The sequence below is a fragment of the Trachemys scripta genome, chromosome 4 (assembly GCF_013100865.1).
Source record: "Trachemys scripta elegans isolate TJP31775 chromosome 4, CAS_Tse_1.0, whole genome shotgun sequence".
NCBI classification, from domain to species: domain Eukaryota; kingdom Metazoa; phylum Chordata; order Testudines; family Emydidae; genus Trachemys; species Trachemys scripta.
In genome coordinates, this window is record NC_048301.1 from 141924332 (window position 1) to 141948726 (window position 24395).

The following is a 24395-nucleotide window of genomic DNA, read 5'->3' on the forward strand; positions in this document are numbered from 1 at the left end:
AAGCATTTCCAGGCCGGGGAGCTGCACCGAGTCCAGTCTTCCTCTGCTGATAGCATCTGGGGAGGCTGCTCCTTGGATGACAGCATGATGGGGTGTGTGGGTTCCCCGTGGCCATATTGCTGCTAGCGCTGCCCCTGCTGGAGGGTGAGGAAGGGGACCGCTGTTCTCTGCTTCCTTCTTTCCTTGGTGACATACAGGGCTGGGGGATAGGAGTCGGAGAGCAGAGCCCCCCGGCGAGAGGGCAGGGGTGGGAGGGTGTTAAACATGGAAAGACAATAGCGACCCCCTATGACTTGGTCCCCGGAGTGCAAACTGGACTGTGGAGCCACGGAGCCCTCCCAAACACACCAACCAGGAGCGCCTCTCACACTGTGATGCCGATATCAAGCTACAAACCTCTGGCAGACACTGCACTTACACACACATCCACAGGTGGGCACACAGCCAGGTGAGTGACATGAGTGCTTCTCCCAGCTACTCACGAACCATCAATAGCGCAGCTCCTGCCAGTTCCCCCTAGCTGCCCAGCCGGCACGTTACGTGAGGTTATGAAATACCGCTGTATACGTTACTGAAATATCTGGTGAGGTTGGAGGCACCCACAACCAGACTTGCGGGTACAACAATGAAGTAGCCACAGAGTCAGACAGTGTTAATGGCTCATCCACCCCATCAAGGAAACAAGCCACTGTCCCATAGACCGTATACAATGGAGGCTGCTTGAGCAATGGGAACTGTCTCATTCCCACGTCACAGCAAAGGGATGTTTCCAGTAAGCTGGAAGAAACTATAAAAGTACGGGAGTGACATCATCACCTAGCCTCTCTCTCCTGAACTTGACAGCTGGAGGACAAAGACTTTGACCTGGGGAAGAGTGGTTCCTCTGTTTGTACCACCTGTCAAGGTGAGACGCTGCTTGATTTAAATCCTGGTTAGTCTGTAGAATCCAGACAGGGAATTTATTTTGATTTCTTCAGTATCCAACTTTGATCTCTACGCTTTTCACTTATAATCACTTACAATCTATTGTTCTGTGGTTAATAAATCTGAAGGGAGATCAGAGCCAGCGGCTCCGCACCAGCTGGGGTGTCCATAGACCCGCCCTTGGCAGTGGGTTTGGGCCACACATTGCTGGCATCCGTGGGACACGGCTGGGAGAGGGCGGTGGAAGGAAGCACATGGGTGCTGTGGGGATGGGTAGGGTGGGAGCTGGGGGCTTGTGGGAGTCTCTATCAGACATCAGATCTGTCTGGTACACTGTAAGCGCAAGCAGGATACAGGGGCCTGAACTTGCACAGCCTGGTAAGATGCCGGCACAAGATGCATAACAGGAAACCACAGAACCATAAGCTCGCGGATCTCTTGCTGACAGACTATAGCAAAGTGCTTGAAACAACCCCCTGTAAGGCAGCAGTGGACACAAGCAGTGATAAACAACTGTGGCAGAGCACCGGCTTTGCCTCGGGGGGTCTTGTGCTTCTAGGCAGTTAGGGCTTGCCTCCGAGGTTTGCTGTGACCCTCAGTGTAGCCTCTCTCCCCTCCTAGAGGCAAGGGTTACAGCTTACCGAGTCACCTTCATTATCGGCCAGTCAACGGGTTCGGTGTAAAAACCCTCTTTAGTCCCTGCCTTCCTTCTCAGGGAGCGTGTGTGTGTGTGTGTATGGGGGTGTGTGTGAATGGTTGGGGGGAACCCGGGCCCACCCTCTTCTCTGGGTTCCAGCCCAGGGACCCTAACTGGCAGTGGCAACAGGTATTTTTCTTGTACTACCGGAGCTATAGCTCTTCCCTGGGTTACTTCCCCAAACGGCCCCTCCTAGCACCCTCCTTGGTACCTGACCACGCCTGTTCTCCCACGGCTTTTCCTGTGCACCTTCCTTCTCCCAGTCTTCCCACAACACACCTCCTTACTCCCAGCTCCTACCAACCAGACTCGCTGAAGGGGCTTCCTTTTAAACGAGTCCCAGCCGGTTCTAAATGGGCTTCAGGTGACCTGATTGGCTGTTTCCTTTGATTGCTTCTAATCAGTTCTTTATTGGTTCCAGGTGTCTGGTGGAGTCTGCCTGACCTAATTGCTTCTAGCACCTTCCTAACTGCTCTGGAGTAGCCCTTGCCCTGGTCAGTCAAGAAACAGTAAACCTCTTTCTCCAGTGGCCAGGGTGGTTTCCTTTGACCAGATTCCGACTTTCCACGCCACCCTCCTGTAGCCCTCTGGCCTGGAGGAAAGGAGAGAGGTGCTGCTACAGGCCCTGGGCTCTCCCTGCTGCTCCTACTCCAGCTACTCCCTCATCTAATGCCGCCAGACAGCTGCCGGGTGGGAAGTGCTAGGAGGTAGGCTGAGGAGCGGGGACGCGGCGCGCTCACGGGGGAGGGGGAGGTGGGGCAGGGAGTGAGGGGAGCTTGGCTGCCGGTGGGTGCAAAGCACTCACTAATTTTTCCCCGTGGATGCTCCAGCCCTGGACACCCAAGGAGTATGTGCCTATGGTTACAGTATCTGCAGATGGATAACGATTACTGATCAAAGTAGCGGTGCGACATTCCTTATAGGCAGACATTTCATTAATCAAAGGAGCAGTGAAAGAGTAGAACCAACTGAGATTGGGGTTGGGGGGAGACATCGTGACAGAAGCTGAATAGACCCTGAGTGCGATCGGGGCTGTCATTGTCGTGCCAGGTGCTGCACAGACCACAGCCGAGATCAGGGCTCCCGTCATGCCGGGCAATACACAGACCCTGACTTAAACCAGGTCTGTGATTGTCCAGTTTTCATTTAGTTTCATTTCCAATTTTCTTTCTTTTTCTTTCTTTCTTTCTTTCTCAATCCCCTTTTTATTAAGATTTCTTTTAAAATATATAAATCTAGCTAAATTTCAAAAGAAAGTGTTGCTTCGAAGTGAAAAGTGCAAATGGTTCGTTTGGAATATGTCCAAGAAACAGTTCCACTTCTCTGAATTTTTTTTTTCATCTGAAACTATTTGGCGAATTCAGTCTGAATCTGTGAAGTTTTGGTCGACCCCAAACTACATATTTCAGGGAATAAACGATACCTCCAAATGATGTCACTCAGCTGTGCTCACGAGCACAAGAAACACACAGCTCTAGACAAAATATCCAGCCCACCTACGTGCATTTCCCTGGCTCGGGTTCCTCACTGCTGGGGAGTGTGCAGTGCTTTGGCTTTGGACACAGTACCGTGGGGTGCCCCATAGCCTTTCCCCGCAGCTCGTGGCTTTTCTTCCAAGTCACAATGTTTTCCCCACTCAGCTTGCTTTCTCTGACTTTGTCTGGTCCACAGTTAAACAGTTAAACAGTTAAACAACACTTTGGGGGGGAGGGATAGCTCAGCGGTTTGAGCATTGGCCTGCTAAACCCAGGGTTGTGAGTTCAATCCTTGAGGGGGCCACTTGGGAATCTGGGGCAAAATCAGTACTTGGTCCTGCTAGTGAAGGCAGGGGGCTGGACTTGATGACCTTTCAAGGTCCCTTCCAGTTCTAGGAGATGGGATATCTCCATTATTATATTATATTATATTATAAGAATCCCCTCCCAGCTATCAAAGCCTGCCCATCTCCTCTCCATCCTTCCTATCTTTGCCTGGCTTTTGCCCAATGTTTCCTGCTTCTCTCCAGTTAATGTGTCCCCATCCCAGCACCTGGTGTCTTTGCTCCTCCCTGGTTGAGTTTTTGCTTCCCCCTGCTTGCGGAGGAATTGGAGGGGTGGATCCTGCCAATCCCAGATTTCCAAGGTGTGTCTGCCTGAATGGGTGGTCATTTAAGGTCTAACGAGTGAACATTCTCCCTACTCTTGCTGACCCAGCCCTCCCTGGTCAAGAAATGGTGGATTCCACACGAAGGCTCCACAGCCCAACAATTTCATAATACCGACTTTACACGATCAGCTGGAATTCCTGAGCTGGATGGGGCAGATCCCCAAATCGTCACTGGAGTCATGCCAAGAGAAGGGCGACAGGGTCCGAAAAACAGGGTGGAAAATTTCACTTAAACCTAAATCCCACTGTGACCTCAACCCCAACTCGCATGATACCCTTAACCATGACCCCATGATAACTTTCACCTTAACCCCATAATACCCTAAAATCCATGATAACCCTAACCCAATGATAATCTTTACCCCACAAAAAGCACATCTCCGACCTAGGTACTGTCTTTGTCACTCTCTGCTTGTCAAACTCAATTGGCAATAACATGGGGAAGTGAAAATCACTGTAGGCCTCCAGGCAGCCACCTGGGCCATCACATGTTTCCGTTTGGTTTTCCAGGAAGCCCATACTAGGGTGCCATCAGGCAGAGCAGAATGAAAGTGGTCACAACCTGTTCAGCACGTTGAATTTAACAACACTTATTTCCTTGTTTGAATGATCAGGAAATCAGTCTCCAGTATTCTCTACAGATGCAGGGAGGGGCACACAGGTACCCATAAAAACCTGCCCCACCACTTGCAGTCGGGCTTTGGTCGGAGCAATGGAGGCAGCTGCATGCAGCCAAGACAGGCCTGGGGAAGGCTGAACCATGGAGCGTCTCCGCTCCCCACTGGCCCTAGCACTGCTGGCGATAACCCTGCTGCAGGGTGAGTGTGGGGTGGGGATGTAGGGACCAGCCCCTAACTCCCGGGGGGAGGGGAGTGAGATACGGGTTGTGGGGGAGGGAATTGGGCTAGTGAATAACAGGGGGATCCAACCCCTTGGCCCTTCATAGATCCCCCGGCCCATCCAATCTGGATTTGTGAATTCAGTCCTGAGCTGCCCCTCTCTGATCAATGGGGAGTGTTGATTCTTGCACCTACTGGTGGTAAATCAAATAGAAACACTGCTGAGAATTGTGGCTGGCGCTGAGGATGGCAGGGCTGCTTTGGGGCAATGGGCGGAGCTTGGGAATTATGGGTGGAGCTACTGGCGCTCATTTTCCTGCACACAGCTTCTGAGGTCCCAGCAATGCCTGTGAATAAAGCGCCCCACCCCCACGACACATATTAATATCTTTCCCGTCTCTTTCTTCATTCCCTAGGTGCTCAGGGGAGTTGGAATCAGACAGGTAAGACACCCACCACAGAACTCCAGCCTTCCCTGCCCTGGACATGTGGTATGAGAATGAGGCTGGGAGCCAGGACTTGGGTTCGCTCCCCCGCTCTGGGAGGGGAGAGGGGTCTGGTGTTTAGAGCAATTGGGGGCAGGGTTCTATCCCTGGTAGTTAGAGGGGGCTGGGCTGGGAGTCAGGACTTCTGGGGTCTATGCCGGGTTCTGGACAAGGGACGTGCACTTGTCCCATGTTAACGTGGCTCCCCTGGTTTGTGCAGGGTTCAGCCGTATCATGGGGGGGCAGGATGCCAAGAAGGGTAACTGGCCCTGGCAGGTCAGTGTGCAGGAAGATGGAGCCCACATCTGTGGAGGATCCCTCATCTCCGCCCAGTGGGTGGTGTCAGCCGCTCACTGCTTCAATCTGTGAGTAACCCTGGAAGGGGATCCCAGGCTGCCCTTACTTGGCTTGCAGTGACATCTGTCTGTGGCCTTAGCCCCCTCACTGATTTCCTGTTCCTGGTCAAGCCATCCCCATGTGGTATCACTCTGTTCCCCAACTGCCCCACCCCAGAGCTGGCTGCATCTCAGTGCCAGGTGAGCCAGCCCCTTGCAACGTTGCTGTGTGGCTGTTCCCCAGTTGCTCTGCCCCAGAAGTGGCTGCATTTTTGTCTATGTTCTCAGCATATCTTCCTCCCTGGATCAGTATTTTCTGCCCTCCTCTCCCAGCTCTCTCCCTGACTCCGCCTATCGCATGAACCTGGGGGAGTACCAGCTCTCCAACCCCTCCCCCACCCGGATCTCGTCCCCCGTGAGTCGCATCGTCGTCCACCCCGACTACAACGAGAGCACGAACATCGCCGACATCGCCCTGGTGCAGCTGACAGAACCTGTCACCTTCACGGATGAAATCCACCCCATCTCCCTGCCGGGCCCCTCCACCCAGTTCCCAGCAGGGGCAGTGTGCTGGGTCACTGGGTGGGGCCGCACTGGGTCAGNCCTGCCCTGGACATATGCCATGAGAATGAGGCTGGGAGCCAGGACTCCTGGGTTCTAACCCCAGGTGTGGGAGGAGAGTGGCATCTAGTGGGTTAGAGCAGGGCAGGATCTTTGAGTCAGGACACCTTGTTGTGTGCTCATCCCATGTCAATGCTTTTCTCCTCCAGGGTGCGGCCAGCCCAGGATCTCCGGCCGGATTGTGGGGGGAGGGGACGCCCCAAGGGGCCGGTGGCCGTGGCAGGTCAGCATCCAGCACAATGGACACCACTTTTGCGGCGGGTCCCTCATCTCAGCCCAGTGGGTTGTGTCAGCTGCTCACTGCTTCCAATTGTGAGTAACTGGGGCGGGAAGGGACCGGTGCTGCACAGACAGGCACCCTGCCTGGATCTATGCCAGGCAAACCATCCCTGGATGGCATCACTGTGAGGCTGTTCCCCAGCTGCCCCACCCCAGAGGTGGCTGCATCTCAGAATCGGGTGGATCATCCCTGTGCAGCATCGTGGGTAGTTTTCCCCCAGCTGCCCTGCCCGAGAGGTGGCCGCCTCTCATCGTCAGGTATTCCCTGGACCCAACTGCATTTTTGCCCATGTTTGCAATCCAGTTTCCCCCACTGATCGTTGCTTTCCCTCTGCTCCCCAGGGCTTTCCCCCAGTCTGCCTATCGTGTGAACCTCGGGGAGCACCAGCTGTTCAACCCCTCCCCAAGCCGGCTTTCATCCCCTGTGCGCCAGATCATCGTCCACCCCAATTACAACAGGGGGACCCATTCAGCCGACATTGCCCTAGTGCAGCTCACGGAGCCAGTGCGATACACCGATGAAATCCTCCCCATCTGCTTGCCAGGCCCCTCCGACTCCTTCCCTGGCAACCACACATGCTGGGTCACCGGTTGGGGGAGAATAGCCTCTGAGGGTAAGACCATCCCCCGGGGGAGATGCTATCACTCCACTCCTCAAGCCCCGTGCTCCTGGAGCCCTGTGATTCCTGTTGCATCTTGAAATAATCCCCGCCCAGCTCTCTGCTGCCCCCTGCCAGCTGGCTACCGCCGATTGGCTGTATCCCTCAGAGTCATCTGTGAGACAGCTAATCTACTGATCTCAGGTGGGAACCTTGTGTTTTAGATACAGATGGTCCCTGATTTGAATCCTGCAGTGCAACCCCCCCTCTAGGGGCAGCACGGCACAGACTGGGTCCTATGGGGATTGGTGCGGCTCTGGAAGCTGGGTGGAGGTGGGGAATGGATGCACGGAGGTGACGGGAATGGGACATGGGGAGGGGATGGAGTGGAGGATGGCTAGAGGGGAGGAGAGTGGGTGGGGGAGATAGATGGGGATAGGAAATTGTCAGGCACGGGGGTGGGTTGCAGGAGGTGATGGATCTAGTACCCTGGTTCTCTCCCCCCCCAGTCTCTCTCCCGCCCCCCAAGGCGCTGCAGGAGGTTCAGGTCCAGCTGATCGACACTGCAGCCTGCAACACCCTCTACAACATCAACCCAGCCCCGAACATCGGCAGGGACCCCGTCAAACCCGATATGATCTGTGCCGGCTACGCTGAAGGGCAGAGGGACTCCTGCCAGGTGAGAGAGGGCTCTGGGTTGGCGGGATACACATGAGCCCCAGCGTGGCTCCTGTCGTCATCTAGGGCCTGCAGTGAGTAGAACGGCTGCTGCAGCCACAGAGCTCTGGACCCAGCTCCCTTCGAGTTGGCAGGTGGAGTCACAGCGCCATGCCTAGGCCCCAGCTCCTGGAGTCCCGTGATTAGGGCAGAGCCCCAGCTTTTATTTTTTATTAAAGTAATAGTAGAACCTTTGTGGTTGGGTAGAAAAGAGGGACAATGTGACTAGCGGGTAACTGAGGCCTGCCTGAGTCTGCAGAGAGCCTGAGCCAATCGCTCTGAGATGGGAAAATATTCTATGCATCAATATGTAGGGTGTTAACTCCCAGCCCCACTGCTCTGGGGAGCCCTGCCAGTGGTCTCTGTGTAGGGCAGGAGAGGAAGAACACAGCTACCCCAGCACCTGTGAACGTAGTGGGGGATACCACCTCTACCACCAATGCCTCCTTCAGGGAAAGCGTGTGGGAAAAGCATACCATGTTCCTTTCACTTCTCATGTTGGTGTGGACAAAATATATGGGGAGGGGGGCATAGGGTGGCCCATATGCCTATAGACCTAAGGGGCTGGATTGTGGATGCTTTGGGATGGGGACGAGGGGGAAGGCCCTCACTAATCCCAATTTCTCTGCTCCTCCAGGGTGACTCTGGGGGGCCGCTGGCCTGTGACTACAATGGGACCTGGTTCCTGATGGGGATTGTGAGTTGGGGGGATGGCTGTGGCCAGTCCAATCGTCCCAGTGTCTATGTCCGGACAGTGGCCTACGGTGAATGGATATGGGGGCACGTGGTCTCCGGGGGCCAAGCCACCACCATGGAGAACAGCACCTCTGGAATAAATGGTGCCAGACCCTCATTCAGCACCTACACACTTCTCTTCACTACTCTCTTGATGTCACTGTGACCCCCCTTCCATTGGGATGCCCCCCCATCCCTCCCTCCTCCATTCACCCAGCAGTGAAACCCTCCACTGTCTTGGGGCAGTGTGAGATGGAGATGGGAGAGGATCTGAGACCTATCAGCAATGCCTGAGTCTGCAGAGAGCCTGACCCAATTGCAGTGAGAAGGGAGAGCTGCCCTGAGTGTGACTGAGAGCAACACTGCCTGAGTCTGCAGAGAGCCTGAGCTGACTGCTTGGAGAGGAGGGGCACTGCTCCAAGCACCTCTATGGGGCAGCGCTTGGACATGCAGAACAAGGATGTTTGGGATTGGCTCACTGGGAGATGGGCGGTCTAGGTGGGGCAGAGTTTATAGGTAGCCCCTCCTACAGCTCCACAGTGGCCCCTGTATGTAACTGCATATATGGATGCTGCACCCCCATCACATGTGGTCAAAAATAAAATGGTTTTGCATCAAACTCTGCTCCCAGGTTCCCGGCTGGGTTCAATGGGCCCCTGAGGAACGCCTATTGTGTCTGCGAGAGCTGCCGCCCGGGCCAGTCCCTGCCCGTCTGTTCCATTGGGGGACTCATCAGTGTCACAACCCTTCCAGCCTCAGCTTCCACAGCGACGTTCTCAGACTTGGGGGGCTGCCAAGCTGAAATCCTGCCCTCCCCCCGATGTGCCCTCAAATGGTCCTTTGGGTAGCTTTGGGGTTAGTCCTGGGACCCAACTCTATCCTATGCACCACTTTGTTTACTCAAGTCAGTGCTGTGGAGGGCCCCCCCCCCCAAGGTTTATCCAGCTTTGAGCTCTCACCCTTCCTTCCCCTAGCATTGTGGGACCCGAGCAGGCCCCACTTCTAACAGTTTCCCCACGTGACCTTACAGAGAACCAGAGAGCCGTGGGGCTGGAAGGGACCTCGAGAGGTCACTTAGTACAGCCTCTTGTGCAAAAGCAGGACCAAGTAAATCTAGACTGGCCCTGACAGGGGTTCGTCCAACTTGCTCTTAAAAGCCTCCAGTGACGGGGAGCCCACAACCTCCCTGGGAAGCCTGATCCGGAGCTGAACAACTCTGAGAGTTAGATCCACCCTGATGGTGGATCCCTAGAATCTCACCAACCGGTTGAAACACTTTGGATTCAAATCTCCACCCATGATCTGTGCATAACTCACCTGGGAGCCCGGACCTGGTGAAGAATTCATTCCCTGGGACCCCGGCTACTATCCCAACCTCTGGATTTCCTAGGGGGCGGTTTGTGAAGGTGTCCATAGCGACCAGCCAACGTTTGCTGCTAGATCCTGTCTCAGGCAAAGCCTAAACCACGTCAGCAGCAACACACCCCATCAGTGCCCCAACAAGTTACCAAGTTTCAGAGTAACAGCCGTGTTAGTCTGTATCCGCAAAAAGAAGAACAGGAGTACTTGTGGCACCTTAGAGACTAACAAATTTATTAGAGCATAAGCTTTCGTGGACTACAGCCCACTTCTTCGGATGCATATAGAATGGAACATATAATGAGGAGATATATATACACACATACAGAGAGCATAAACAGGTGGGAGTTGTCTTACCAACTCTGAGAGGCCAATTAATTAAGAGAAAAAAAAAAAAAAAACCTTTTGAAGTGATAATCAAGCTAGCCGAGTACAGACAGTGTGATAAGAAGTGTGAGAGTACTTACAAGGGGAGATAGAGTCAACCTAATCACATCAGCCATACCATCAGGGGCTCGTTCACCTGCACATCTACCAATGTGATATATGCCATCATGTGCCAGCAATGCCCCTCTGCCATGTACATTGGCCAAACCGGACAGTCTCTACGCAAAAGAATTAATGGACACAAATCTGACATCAGGAATCAAAATACTCAAAAACCAGTGGGAGAACACTTTAACCTGTCTGGTCATTCAGTGACAGACCTGCGGGTGGCTATATTACAACAGAAAAACTTCAAAAACAGACTCCAAAGAGAGACTGCAGAGCTAGAATTGATATGCAAACTAGACACAATCAACTCCGGTTTGAATAAGGACTGGGAATGGCTGAGCCATTACAAACATTGACTCTATCTCCCCTTGTAAGTACTCTCACACTTCTTATCACACTGTCTGTACTCGGCTAGCTTGATTATCACTTCAAAAGGTTTTTTTTTTTTTTTTCTCTTAATTAATTGGCCTCTCAGAGTTGGTAAGACAACTCCCACCTGTTTATGCTCTCTGTATGTGTGTATATATATCTCCTCAATATATGTTCCATTCTATATGCATCCGAAGAAGTGGGCTGTAGTCCACGAAAGCTTATGCTCTAATAATTTGTTAGTCTCTAAGGTGCCACAAGTACTCCTGTTCTTCTTTTAACAAGTTACCACCGCATCCTGGCTCTGTCTGTCCTAGGGGAGATCTTTTTCACAAGCAGCATCACATCTCCTGCCTTCGTTTTCTACAGCCACCCAACAGAAATTTGCCCTTCGCTTGGCTAAGGTTTTTGCAACCCTGACGTGTCCAGTCATGTTAAGATCATGACATGCACTGAAAAAGGATCCCCTGAAAAGGGTTATCTGGTGCAACCAGTTGGTCCCTGAACTCATCACCCGCTGACTCTTCACTTCTATCGCTAGATGGCAGCAGAGAGCTCCCCCCCCACACACACACTTCAGGAGACGGCGGATGAAAGATTTCGGCGACACTTGTTATCAGCTGTGAGCTGTTTCGGCAGGGGAAAGAAATCCCACAGATTGCAAAATGTGTTGATGATCAATGTTACCTCCATTTTATGAAGGAAAAAGCACCACGAAGCTCTGGGACACCCCTCCCAAAGCTGGGGACAGAACCCAGGAGTCCTGGCTCCCTATCTCCCTACTCTAACCCACTCCCCTCCCAAAGCTAGAAATAGAACCCAGGAGTCCTGGCTNGTCCAGCGCCCCTGTCACAGCCCCCCCACTGCCCAGCGATCTTCCCCCCATAGACCCCCCCAACTGCCCAGCACCCCATATTCCTGAGGAAATTCAGCGCCAAAAAATTAAATTCTGTGCACAATATTCTAAAATTCTGCAAATTTTGTCAATAAATAAACGTGGGGGCTCTAGCGTGGCAGTGGCAAGCATTGGCCACTAGCGGCATGGAGGTGGGAGATCACCCTGCAGCCTCCCCTCTCCTCCCCTCCTGGGATAGGGCCTTGGCAGGGAGATACCTCTGCTCGGTGGGCCTGTCAGAAGGCCACAGGGAAGCGTTTTACATGAGGGCTGGGATGTCAGCCATGACCCCAAATCCATTTGAATGACAAAAAAGAAACAGCGGATACCAATGGCGGAGTCCAGCCCCCATCCAGGCCCTGGCCTGCCACCGCTCTGGGCCATCAACCCCAAATGGCCTTTTGTTCTCTCTAGAATAGAGCATTTCCCGCTAATCCTGACAAGTAAAGAGGTGTTTGGGATGTGCAGTTTAATTAGATTCAGGCACCAGGCTTTTTTTCTGCCTGATTGACACCCCTGGTTGCCACGCGCGGCTCAGTGGGATTGTACCGGGTATAACTCAGCGCGCAGTTTCAACAGTGCTTCAGCAGTGGGGCTGGAGCCATAACCAGCCCAGTCTCATTTGAACAGTGGCTCTTGGTTTGGATTATTTAAGGCCATTTTCAAAGGTCTTTCCCACGGGGGAGGAAGAAGGTGCTGCGTTCTTGAAGGGACCTTTCGAATCCCACTCAACTCTGCACTGCTTAGACCTCTCCCTCCTTCAACATGCTGCCAGCTTGAGAGACGGCCCGGGAGCTACTTGGATCCACAGGGAAAAAAATCACGTCCCTTTTCCCTAAATAAAAGTTTTCAGCTACTCCAGCCTTGTCAAGTGCGAGTCCATCTTCCTCCCCAGCTAAGAGGTGGCTCCCTCCCTTGCATTCTGCAGCCTGATTGCTGCTTTCCTGCTCCAGGTACATCCCCCTCCTCCCACGGTTTGAGTGTCCGTTTCCTCCTGTTGACACTGGAATATTGTGAATGGGCAGGAAAAGCAAACACCACCTGCTTTTATTTTCCTTTAACTTTCCCTCCTCCCCAGCCTGGTTGTGTGTGCGCCTCTCCCTCCTCCCAGCCCACTCTGCGGCTGATCCCTGCTGGGGAAGGGAGGAGAGGAACGGGGGATCCTCGGCAACTGGGCTTAAACTTCAGCGAAGAGAGAGGTGGAGTGAAAAGGAAAGTAGGAGAGAGATTGCAGGGAGTTTGCCGGGGCAGGGCATGTGGGCAGAAGAGGGGAGAGGGGCAGGTATAGTGGGGGGCTGCTTGGAACAACTGCTCTCCCCTGGGTCTCCTCCCCTCCGCCGTGAGGCCCAGAGGTTCGCAGCCAAATCGGCAGCAGGATGTTCCTGGCTTGTTTCCTCACGTTGGCCCCGGGTGGTTTCTCTGAGGTCCGAGCTGTTTCCCTTCGGAGGAGAAATTGGGGCTAGGAGCCAGGCCTGCGCTTTGCTGCAATTGTCTTTCTGTGATCTCTGGGAGGCCGCCCGGGGCCATATCCAAAAGTCCAGACACAGACACGTCGATTCTCAAGCCAGACAGGACCATTGTGATCACCTTGCCAACGCGGCTTAGCTGAGATCTGGTCCTGGCCAGGCCGTTCCCATGGGGAGGAGAAATCAGTGCTGTGACTTGGGCCTGCCCTGTGAGACCATCCCCAATCGGGTGGCCACCTGCCCAGGTTTTCCCGGGAGGTAGCCGCGTTTTCCTGGAGGTAGCTGGGCCGGCTGGAAATGGGCTGCGTGGGCAGGTCCCTGGAAGCGGTGGGGAGGGTGGTGCAGAAGAACGGGCCAGCTGGGGGGATCCTGAGCCCAGAGAACTGGCCAGCCAGGGGCACCGGGTGCCGAGCAGATGGCCCGGCTACCTCCAGAAAAGGGAAAACCTGGGGATGGCCCCACAGAGCGGGCTTGAGTCACAGCACTGATTTCTCCCACCTCCAGCTGGGTTTATAACCCGTTGCCTCAAAGCTAGGGGCTGACGGCTCCGCTCGCTGGAGGCTACGTTGGGCTGTCCTGAGCCAGAGCTCCTGTGGGCTTGGCTGGGTGGAAAAAAACGGTGCGGCCCTGAGAGAGCTTGGAGCAGCCCCCCTTCATCTCATGCTGGTGTCACTCTGAAACCTACTGACACTTGGTAGCCACGTGTGGCTTGGGGTGGAGACTATGGGAGGAGGTATGGGAACAGTGGACGAGGCGTGCACTGCAGCCCTATTTCTGTTCCCTGCACAGGTGCTGAGGAGAATTGAGACCAGCCAGGGAAAGACTCGGGGCTCCTGGGTTCCGTCCCTGGTTCTGGGAGGGGAGTGGGATCTAGTGGTTAGAGCAGGGGGAGATGTCAGCCTTGTCCCATGTTAACATGGCTCCCCGGGTTTGTGCAGTGCAAAAATGGAGTCCACAGCTGCACAAAATCCCTCAGCTGAGCCCAATGGGTGGTGTCAGCCGCTCACTGCTTTGATGGGTGAGTAACCCAAGTGGGGGGCCCCAGGTTGCCCGTACTTGACTGGTGTTGAGATCTGTCTGTGGCCTCAGCCCCCTCACTGACTTCCTGCTCTTGGTCAACCCAGCTGCATGGTGCCGCACAGCCGTTCCCCTGCTGCCCCATGTGACGAAGCAGGGGTTTTTTTCTTCAATGGTTTGTATGCAGAGGGAATAGGACTCAGTTTCCCTATGAAAGGTGCCTCCTTACTGCCTCCTGCCACAGGGTGGGGGTGCACTCTGCAGATGCACCTCTGAACTCTGGGGCTGCACTGTCCAAGGACAGCAACTGGGAGTGGGGTGCAGAGACGGGACGGGGGATACGGCTGTGCCGACAGACATTGAGCCGGGGTTGGGATTCACAGCCAGTGGATTCGAGGGGCTCCTGGATGCTAAGTGGGGGCACTCAGGCTACACCCATGGCATGTCCAACGGGACCATCCCTCACTCCGTGGTCATATTTGCTACTCGATTGGAGAAATCGAATTATAGAACCTATAATCCGTTTGGGGTCCCGGCCCTGCCTTTTTGACAGTCTGCCCTGAGTCTGGCACTCATGGCTGTGAACCACTCCAGGCAGCGTGACAGGTTTCCCTCACCGGTTTTCCTTCTTCCCAGCTGTGGCTGGCTTTCCCTCAGTCAGGACCTACCACAGAAGCACAAGGGCCTGGTTTCCCTTGTCTGCCTAAGGGAAAGATCTTTGCCTAAGCAGGTTTCTCACCTATATTCATTTCCAGAGCCTTCAAACCCCCACCCCCCACCCCACCCCACCCCTTGGTTGAAGGACCCATCTTTCTCAGCGTGCGAGGGCTCTGTTCCCTTCTCTGTGAGTATAGTGATGGAGGCCAAAATGGCTTCTCTCTTGGCTGATATCTCCCAAAGTTCGACGAGCTTGTTTCAAGAGGCACGACGGCCCCAGGCTTTTCTTCCTTCCTGGGGGCTTCCCGTCCCCCTGTGTGTAAATGGAACTTCCATTGTTTTGATTCTGCCAGGCTTAATTTATATAGGAGACAGGTACATAACCGCCTCCCCCCACAATGTGGGAGGGAAACTTTCTCCCAGTTTAGCCACAGACTTTAAAGCATAATATCATTAAATATCCATATTTCCTTAGATAGTGTTTAGACATACATTTCAAAATGATATTAAGCACCAGGGGGTCATTAGCTTTCAGAAAAGACTTCTCTCCATACCCTCTTCTAATGCAGCAGATTGTACCCAATCCGTTAACTGAGTTGATTATCACACAAGGTTCAGACCAATAAATCTTTGAAATGGATCCTTCAGAAAAGTAAAACTCAGACGGAGCATCTCTCTCCTGCTGGGTATAAACACCAGGCTGTCTTCTCCCCACTTGTCAGTGTGAGCTTTGCCTCCACCCTTGTTAGTTTGACAGGTCTGTGTGCTGCTTTTGGGTAAACTGAGGTAAACACACAGTCCTTCCCTTAGGAACAATCTGTTTAACAACTCCCCCTAATACACCTGGTATGAACATACTTTAGGTACCATCCAGCATATGTCCATAATTCTTGGCACCCATCGCATACGTACTTCACACAAGGATATGATTACATAGTTATTAGTTCTCAAATGATATCTCATAAGGGGTATTTTGCACAAAGATTATCACAATAGTGTGTAGGGTGTGAATACCCAGGCCTAGTGTCACAGGTGAGATGGTCTATGTGCACAAAGGGCGAGGGAGTGCTGGTGTGGGATGGGGACCCAATCTAAGAGGGGTCACAGGGTCAGCCACAGAAGCACAGTGAGGGGAAGGACCCTGTGGATGATGACGACAGAGGAATGGGCACTGTTTGGAGAGAATTTCACCACCGTGAAAGTCACACCAGGCACATTCTTTTGTATCCACTCATTGTGGGCATTTGGGCGGTTGTAGACCCCAGGGTAACCGTCGGCAACACTGGTTACCCCATTCACTGTCGTCGTCAGTAACCAGCTCACAATCCCACCAAGGTACCAGGTCCCGTTCTCCTGACACACCAGGGGTCCCCCGCCATCACCCTAGAGACAGGGAAAGAAACAGGGTTTGAGGGTGGAGTCCAGCCTCCACAAGATCAGCGGTGGATTCTCTCCATCTCTCAATGGTTTCACATCCCCACTAGCTGCCTTTATGGGAGATGCTTTACCCAGACCCAAACCTTGGGGCTCAGTGAAGGGGTAACTGGGTGCAGTTGTGGGCTGGGTTATACAGTAGGTCCGACTGAACGGGCTGATGGACCCCACTGACTTTATACTCTATGGCGCATCCTCAAGCCAAGAGGTGCCCTGTCTAAACTCTGGGGAATGAACTCAGGGCTCAGGCCCCCCATCCAGGCCCACTGTTTGGTGGGTCCCCCCGACACACAACACCGAGTCATCAGGGACAATGGGCCAAGAGCTGTGATGGCCCTTATCTCATTTGGGATCTGTGCTGCATCCGGCACAAAGGGAGGTCTCCAGATCTCAGTCAGGGAATCTCACCGGAGCAAAGCCTTTATAGCCTTTCATGTCCCCGGCACACAACATGTCGTCTTTGATGAGGCTGTAACCCACAGGCTTTTTTAATGCTTCACGGTAGCGACTGTTGCAGGCCGTGGAGTCTACGGCGAGCACCTCGACCTCCTGCAGCGTTGCCGATAGGGAAGAACTCACTGGAATGAAAGGCCCGAGGGCGGAGTGACTCAGGGGGAAGGAGTGGAAGGCACGTAAAAAGCTGTCACATTAAAGATTCATCCAAAGTTCCCAGCTCTGGTAGGGGAACAGCATCCAGTGTGTTAGAACAAGGCAGCTGGCAGCCAGGGCTCCTGGGTTCTATCCCCACCATTGGAAGGGGAGTGGGGCCTAATGCAGGGGTTCTCAAACTTTTGCTTTCGGAGCCCCCCCCCCCCCCATGTTATAAAAACTCCACAGCCCAGTTGTGCCACAACAACTGTTTTCCTGCCTGTAAAAACCAGGCCGGCTTTAGAGGGTAGCAAGCGAGGAAATTGCCTGGGGCCCCACGCCACAGGGGGCCCTGGGAAGCTAATTTGGTCAGGCTTTGGCTTCAGCCCCTGGTGATGCAGGGGGTTGCTCCGCTCAGTTTTGCAGGCCCAAACTGATTTAGAAGCCTAGGTCTTATTATAGATACTTGGGGACAGATTGTCAAAGGGATTTGGGCACCTATTGGGAACAGGAAGGTGCCCAGTGGGGTATTGAAAAGCTCCGAGGCACCTACAGCAGCTGGCACTTCGGAATCTAAGTCTAACAGAGTGTCAACGCCACCTAACCTGCACAGCGATGTTTGAATACCCCAGTAGGAGCCCGTCTGCACCGTTAGGCGCTTAAACCCCTTTGGCAGTCAGGTCTGTAGGGTGCGTTTGAAAATTTTGAGCCTTGTCTACACACAGTTTGCCCTGGTTTGGTTCCATGGGTTTAAATCTCTGCGCAGATACTGCTCAGTTCCAGGACAGGGCTACACACATGGCCCTGAGGATACAGCTAGGCGTGTGATGTCATAATGCTGGGTGCCAGCTGGTGGCCACCTCTGACACTGCTTCCTGTTGGTCTCGAGCAGGCATCGGTAAATATACGGGTGCCAACTACACCAATAGGAGTGGTTTGAAACCCGTATCAGGGCACATGCATGCGTACACACATACACGCTTACCCACCCCCCGAGATATGAACATCTTTTCCTTGTGCCAGGAATTGAATCCCCCATGCAGCCACTAGATGGCGACATTGCTCAAATACACACTTGCACACCAGACTGAAGCCAAACCATCTTTGTGTAGACCCCGGGAATGGCTAATTTTAGTTTAGCTGAAACCTGCTCGGAAATGAGATAAGGCAACATGGGCTGACACAAGTTGAAAGTAAAATAAGAGACTCCATACAGCCTGAGGTACTGCAATAACTAGATTTCATCTGACCATCACACCTAAACAGGGGCGTAACTGTGTGCATAACTATAGAGTTGCAGTTACGCCAGTGTCTAACTGTGAAACGGTGCCTGCAGAAATGCAAGTGATTATAACCAGGCTTGGCAGAACTGAAATCTTATTTTTCTAAGTCATTTTGATAGATAATATCAATGCTGAGTTTTAAGATTTTTGTTTCGATTTAGATTTTCACAGTTGTGCAAAATTCCGGGTTTTAAGCTAAGTTCTGCAGTTTCATGGACATTGGCCAAACCGGAAACAGTCTCTATGCAAAAGAATAAATGGACACAAATCAAACATCAAGAATTGTAAGATTCAAAAACCCAGTAGGAGAGCACTTCAATCTCCCTGGACACTCAATAACAGACTTAAAAATGGCCATTCTTCAACAAAAAAAACCTTCAAAACCAGACTTCAGTGAGAAACTGCAGAACTGGAATTAATTTTCAAATTTGACACCATCAGATTAGGCCGGAATAAAGACTGGGAGTGGCTGGGTCACTACAAAAAGTGATTTTCCCTCTGTTGATACTCACCCCTTCTTGTCAACTGTTGGGACTGGGCCACATCCACCCTGATTGAATTGGCCTCATTAGCATTCACCCCCCACTTCGTAAGGCAACCCCCATCTTTTCATGTGCTGTGTATTTATACCTCTCTACTGTATTTTTCTCTCCGTGCATCTGATGATGAAGTGGGTTCTAGCCCATGAAAGCTTATGCCCAAATACATTTGTCAGTCTCTAAGGTGCCACAAGGACTCCTCGTTGGTTTTGTGTAATTGTATAATTGGACCTGTTTAAGGTATAACTGTGGCAATATAGCTGTACCTTTATAACTATATGACTGTTTAACCATACAACTGTGTCTGTATAATCATATACGGTATAACTGTACCTATATCAGTAGATAGAACTGTGACCATATAACAATATAATTGTATAACTGTACAACTGTACCTGCAAAACCATGTAACTGTTCAATCATAACTGTAAAACAATAGAACCATGCCTGTATAACAACATCACTCCGCAACCATACAGCTGTGGCTATATAACCATGAGCATAAGAATTGCTGTACTGGGTCAGACCAATGGTCCATCTATCCGATAATGGCCGGTGCCAGATGCTTCAGAGGGAATGAACAGAACAAAGCAATTTTGAGTGATCCATGCCCTCTTGTCCAGTCCCACTGTCTGACAGTCAGAGGTTTAGGGACACCCAGAGCATGGGGTTGCATCCCTGACCATCTTGGCTAATAGCCACAGAGGGACCTATCCTCCATGAACTTCTCTAATTATTTTTTGGAACCCAGTTATACTTTTGGACTGCACAACATCCTCTGGCAAAGCGTTCCATAGATGGACTACGTGTTGTACGACGAAATACGTCCTTAGGTTTGTTTTAAACCTTCTGCCTGTTAATTTAATAGGTTCTTGTGTTATGTGAAGGGGTAAATAACACTTCCTTATTCATTTTCTCCACCCCAGTCATGATTTTATAGAGCTGTATCGCATCCCACCATGTAACTGTGTAACAATGGCTGCATATCCATCTAACTGTAATGGTGCCCGAATAATACTTAGTCATGCCCTGAGTGCAGGGACTGGACTAGATGACCCCTCGAGGTCCCTTCCAGTCCTACAATTCAATGATTCTATAAACGTATAACTCTCAGTTCATCTGTGCACATATAAATCTGCAATCACCCCGCCCGTAACCTTCACCCACTTCTGGGTTCTTCCCCTGCCCTTCCCCTCTCTAACAGCTACAAGTCTTACTCACCTTGTGGTAAACGTTTTCCCCAGCCAGTCACCCAACAGGACTTCCCAGCTGGCACATGGACGGAGGCATCAAGCAGACACACGGGGCTGATGGTGGCTGTGAGCGAAATCGGATTCTCCAGCTCCACCAGGGCGATGTCCGCCTGGTGAGTAGCACTGTCATAACTGGGATGGAGGATGATCCGCTTCACCGCTGAGAATGTCTGGTTGCGGGTCTGATCGAAAATGCGTGTTTCACCCAGCTGCACCCGATACACTGAATTGATCACAGGCCTGGATGCAGGAAAACATTGTTGTGGAACTGCCGCATAGTGATACCACAGGGGGATGGCTTGTGTGGTGCTGAAATGCAGCCACCTCTGGGGAAGGGCAGCTGGGAAACAGCCACACATTACGCCACATGGGGATGGCTTGCCCAGTGCTGAGATTCAGTGATCTTTGGGGTGGAGCGCCTGGGGAACAGTCACACAGCGATGATGTGCAACAGGAAGCCAGTGAAAAGGGAAAGAGAATTTTTCCAGAGCAGCTGGAGTCACTGTCTCTGCCCTGCCTGGGGTACTCACGGCCTGAAGCACTGAGCTGCTGACACCACCCAGCTCTCAGAGATGAGTGTACCGCCGCAGATGTGGGAGCCATTTTGCCGCACGCTGACCTGCCAGGGCCAGGCCCCGTCCTGGGCATTTTGGCCATTCAAGATGCGCCCTGAGACCAACGGCTTGCCACAGCCTGGGGAAGAAAAGAGGGAAACTGCATTATCCCTGGGCAAGGGAGCTAAAGTGAGGAGAGTATAAATTATTATAAGTGTTACCTGTCTATAAGAGTGCAACTGTTCCCCTCCCAGAGCCTGGGATAGAACCAGGAGTCCTGGTTCCCAGCCATACTCTGGTTCCACATATCCAGGGCAGGGAACACTGGTGTTTTACTCTGAGCACCTTACCTGTGTCATTCCAACTGCCACGTGCACTGTGACACTTTTCAGGGTGACTTGCAGTGTCTGGATTGCACCATTACCCCCTGCTCCCAGTGGGGGGGAGGAGGAAGGAAGCCTTGCCAGTGCCTACCCAGGCAACTCTCCCAGTCACTAGCTTCTGGCATCTCAGGTGCTCTGTGAGCCCTGCTCTATCCCTCTGCAGGAGGCAATTCACACACCCAACTCCATTACACTCCTGTGCCCAGTCCCATCTCTGCCCACCTGCAATGAGCACCGATCTGCTGCCTCCATGGAAACAGCGCTCCCCAGCACCCTGCTTTCCCCTCAGTTCAAACCTCTCCTTAGCACCCAGCACTTGGACGTGTCTATAGCAAAACCAAGCCAAAGTTGATTTAACAGAGAATCAAAATAAAGCCAAGGAACAGGATGTGGAAACATGAAGCTATAAGTAAAAGAAAAACATAAAACACAGTCTACAGCCTGTACCTGTTAGCAAAGTCCTGTCCTGTCTACTAAGGTGTTTCTCACCCCATGCTTAGTTCTTCCAGCCCTTGTCCAGCCCATAAAGTTGGGACCCCCCCTCCTGTAACGGGTAACCACATGGACCATCTTCTTCTCTTATCCAGACACAAGCTACTGCCTCTTAGCCCGGGGTGTGGGGGGCTCTTCCGAGCACTCTCTGGGGGTTCATTTGTCTTTGTGAATCTCCAGCCTGCATCTCGTCCAGACAGTAAACAGAGGCTGTCTCCACGGGCGTCCAGTTTTCAGACTCCCCATCAGATTTGGAACCCAGCGTCCTACATCACCAAGCTATAAATTAATTCCCCACACAAACAGCTCGCAATAACCACAGCAATCAACTCAACCTCAGAGACCCAACGTGCCCCTTTCACTGTACGTGGTCGGGTACAGATATAACACCCCTGCCAGCATGCGGCTGGGTGAGTTTGGGCGTGTCTGTATCACAAGCACTTAGGGCATGAAGAAAGAGCATTCTTATTATGGGGTTGAAACTGCCATGGAGATTAGGTTAAGGGTTATCAGGGGTATAGGGTTATCATCAGGGCTAGGGCTCGGGGGGTATAAAGGGGGACGAGAAATTGAAAAAGAGAAACCTGCATCCCACTGAAATCACAAGGCTAATTCGGAGAGGCAGAAAAATCTGGATTCCCTTGCAATTCCTGGGCATAGCCCCAGGGCAATTAAAGATCAAAATATTCTTTACATAGGTCCATTAAGTTAATAAAAGCCATCTTGGTAGAACTTTAACTCATCCTGTCTTCATTCTGCCACTGTGTGAGAAAGAAAGAAACCCCGCATTTCAACTCAGACCCTCACCCCCATGTAACCCTCATGCTATAATGCCCTGACCTCATTATATCCTTAACAATATAATAACTTTAACCCCCTGTCCCTAACCCCAATGACACCATCTTATCCCTCCGGCTCTAACCCACTAGACCCCACTTCCCTCCCACAGCTGGGATAGGACCCAGTATTCCTGGCTCCCAGCCTCATTCTCATTCCACATGCCCAGGCTAGGTGAGGCTGGCGTTTTGCTGTGTGTCTTACCTGCTTGATTCTGACTGCCCTGGGCACCTAGGGAGTGAAGAAAGAGAAGGGAAAGATATTAGGATGTCAGGGGTGCCATTGTTGGGGTCTGACATGATGTGCCTGGGGGGATGGGTGCCAGTAGCTTCACCCACTCTCCTGAAACAGCCCTGGTAGCCTTAGCAACAGTTAAAAATCTCAGAAGAGTCACTATTCAGCTTGCCATCTGTAGGTTCCAGAGTTAACAACCCCCATTGATCTGAAAGGGGTGGCTCAGGAGTGAATGTAGAACTAGGGGCTAGATGGACAGGGGCATCTATGAAGGGTGAAGGGGTTGGATCCCCCTGTTATTCACTAGCCCAATTCTCTTTCCTGTAAGCCCATCTCTCTCTCTCCCCACCCCCAGGGAGGCAGGGTCCAGTCTTCCATCTCCACTCCACCCCACACTCACCCTGCACCAGGCTTGAAGCCAGCAGTGCCGTGGCCAGGAGGGAGCAGAGATGCCCCAGGATCCAGCCTCTCCTGGTCCGGTCTTGGCCAAACCCAGCTGCCTCCATCGCTCCGACCAAAGACCAGCTGGGGATTGAACTCACCTGGGCAGGTTTTTATAAACACCAGCTCCTGCCTCTGCCCTCCCCACATCTACAGAGAACAGATGTGACCGTCCCACAATGAGCCACTCAAGGAAACACTCAAGGAAATTCAGCACACACAGGGTGTGACCCTTATCATTCTGCTGTCTGGAATTGTCCCACACATAAAAGTACAATGGCCAAGGTTAATATGGGGTGATTTTCACTGCTGTGTATCCAGGGCCGGCTCCAGGCACCAGCTTCTCAAGCAGGTGCTTGGGGCGGCCGCTCTGGAGAGGGTGGTATTCGGGTCCAGGTATTCGGTGGCAATTTGGCGGATGGTCCCTCACTCCGCCTGGGAGTGAAGGACCTCCCGCCGAATTGCCGCAGCAGATCACGATCGCGGCTTTTTTTGTTTTGGTTTTGGTTTTGGCTGCTTGGGGCGGCCAAAACCCTGGAGCCGGCCCTGTGTGTATCATTAGCAATTGATTTTGCCAAGAGGGTCATAGATTCTAATGTGAGAAGGCACCACTGTAATAATCTAGTTTGACCCCTGGTATAACACAGGCCAGAGACCTGCCCCCAAATAACCCCTAGAGCAGAACTTTCAGAACAACTGCCAGTTGTGATGCAAAAATGGTCAGTGATGGAAAATACACCCCAATCTTTGGTTAATTGTTCCACTGGTTATTTACTCTCACTGTGAAAAAATTACACCTTATTTCCAGTCCGAATTTGTCTAGCTCAGCGTCCAGCCATTGGATTCTGTTAGACCTTTCTGTGCTAGACAGAAGAGCCCATTATTAAATTTTTGTTCCCCATGGTATTTCCAGACTGGGATCAAGTCACTCCTGAACCATCTCTTTCTTAAGCTACAAAGATTGAGCTCTGAGTATCGCTCTAAGGCAGGTTGTCTAATCCTTTAATCATTCCCAAGGCTCTTCTCCGACCCCGCTCCAATTTATCAACATCCTTTCTGATTGTGGACATAAGGGCTGGACACAGGATTCCAGCACCGGTCGCACCAGTGCCAAATATTGAGGTAAATAAAGTCTCTGCTCCTACTTCGGATTCTGCCTTTTATGCCCCCCAGGATTGCATTAGCTCTTTGGGTCACAGGGGATCATTTTATGTTTTCTTCCAGCTCATTGATCAAAAACATTAAATAGAGTAGGGTCAAGAACCCAGTCAGACCCCATCTGAAATAGCCCCGCTCTCCACAATACCCCATTGACAGTTTCATTTTGAGACCTAACAATTACCCAATTTATAATCCATTTAATGTGGACCATGATCATTTTATATCGCCCTAGTTTTTTTAACCATCATAGCGCGTGGTGCCAATTGATACGCCGTGCAGGAGTTATGTTAACTGTATTACCTTTATCAATGAAACTTGGCATCTCATCAAAAAAGTTAGAGAGACGAGGTGGTGGAGGGAATATCTTTTATTGCACCAGCTTCTGCTGGGGAGAGAGACAAGCTTTCCAACTGACCCAGAGCTCTTCTTCAGGTCTGGGAAACTTTATCAAAGGGTCACTGCTAAATCCCGGGCTGAACCATTTAGTATAAGTAGTTAACACGTATTTCGAGGGGCCATTCAAGGTAAAGAGGTTCGTGAACACCCCTCCAGTCACAGGGAG

General features: G+C 52.0%; 2 protein-coding genes across 2 annotated transcripts; one reads left to right on the forward strand and one right to left on the reverse strand.

The window, feature by feature from the left end:
* The first annotated feature begins 4400 nt into the window (after positions 1-4400).
* Positions 4401-8835, forward strand: LOC117876613 (serine protease 27-like). Its single transcript, XM_034768866.1, has 6 exons — positions 4401-4584; positions 5022-5048; positions 6196-6358; positions 6668-6939; positions 7434-7603; positions 8279-8835. Exons 1-6 carry the CDS (start codon positions 4527-4529, stop codon positions 8540-8542), a joined length of 954 nt encoding a protein of 317 aa, XP_034624757.1. The 5' UTR covers positions 4401-4526; the 3' UTR covers positions 8543-8835.
* Positions 8836-15735: 6900 nt separating this feature from the next.
* On the reverse strand, positions 15736-22737 carry LOC117876614 (serine protease 33-like). Its single transcript, XM_034768867.1, has 6 exons — positions 22632-22737; positions 22202-22228; positions 20262-20424; positions 19700-20124; positions 16477-16646; positions 15736-16017 (listed from the first exon to the last, which is right to left on the reverse strand). The coding sequence occupies exons 1-6, from the start codon at positions 22735-22737 to the stop codon at positions 15736-15738; spliced, it is 1173 nt and encodes a 390-aa protein (XP_034624758.1).
* Between the last annotated feature and the right edge of the window lie 1658 nt (positions 22738-24395).

Bases quoted from the DNA above. Each gene is read 5' to 3' on its own strand.
- LOC117876613 (XM_034768866.1), top strand. From the start codon at position 4,527: ATGGAGCGTCTCCGCTCCCCACTGGCCCTAGCACTGCTGGCGATAACC. The intron at 5,049-6,195 runs GTAAGACACCCA...TTTCTCCTCCAG, and splicing joins GGGGAGTTGGAATCAGACAG to GGTGCGGCCAGCCCAGGATC. The intron at 6,359-6,667 runs GTGAGTAACTGG...TCTGCTCCCCAG, and splicing joins GCTGCTCACTGCTTCCAATT to GGCTTTCCCCCAGTCTGCCT.
- LOC117876614 (XM_034768867.1), bottom strand. From the start codon at position 22,737: ATGGAGGCAGCTGGGTTTGGCCAAGACCGGACCAGGAGAGGCTGGATC. The intron at 20,425-22,201 runs GTAAGACACACA...TTTCTTCCCCAG, and splicing joins GGGCAGTCAGAATCAAGCAG to GCTGTGGCAAGCCGTTGGTC. The intron at 16,018-16,476 runs GTGAGATTCCCT...CCCTGTCTCTAG, and splicing joins GCTATAAAGGCTTTGCTCCG to GGTGATGGCGGGGGACCCCT.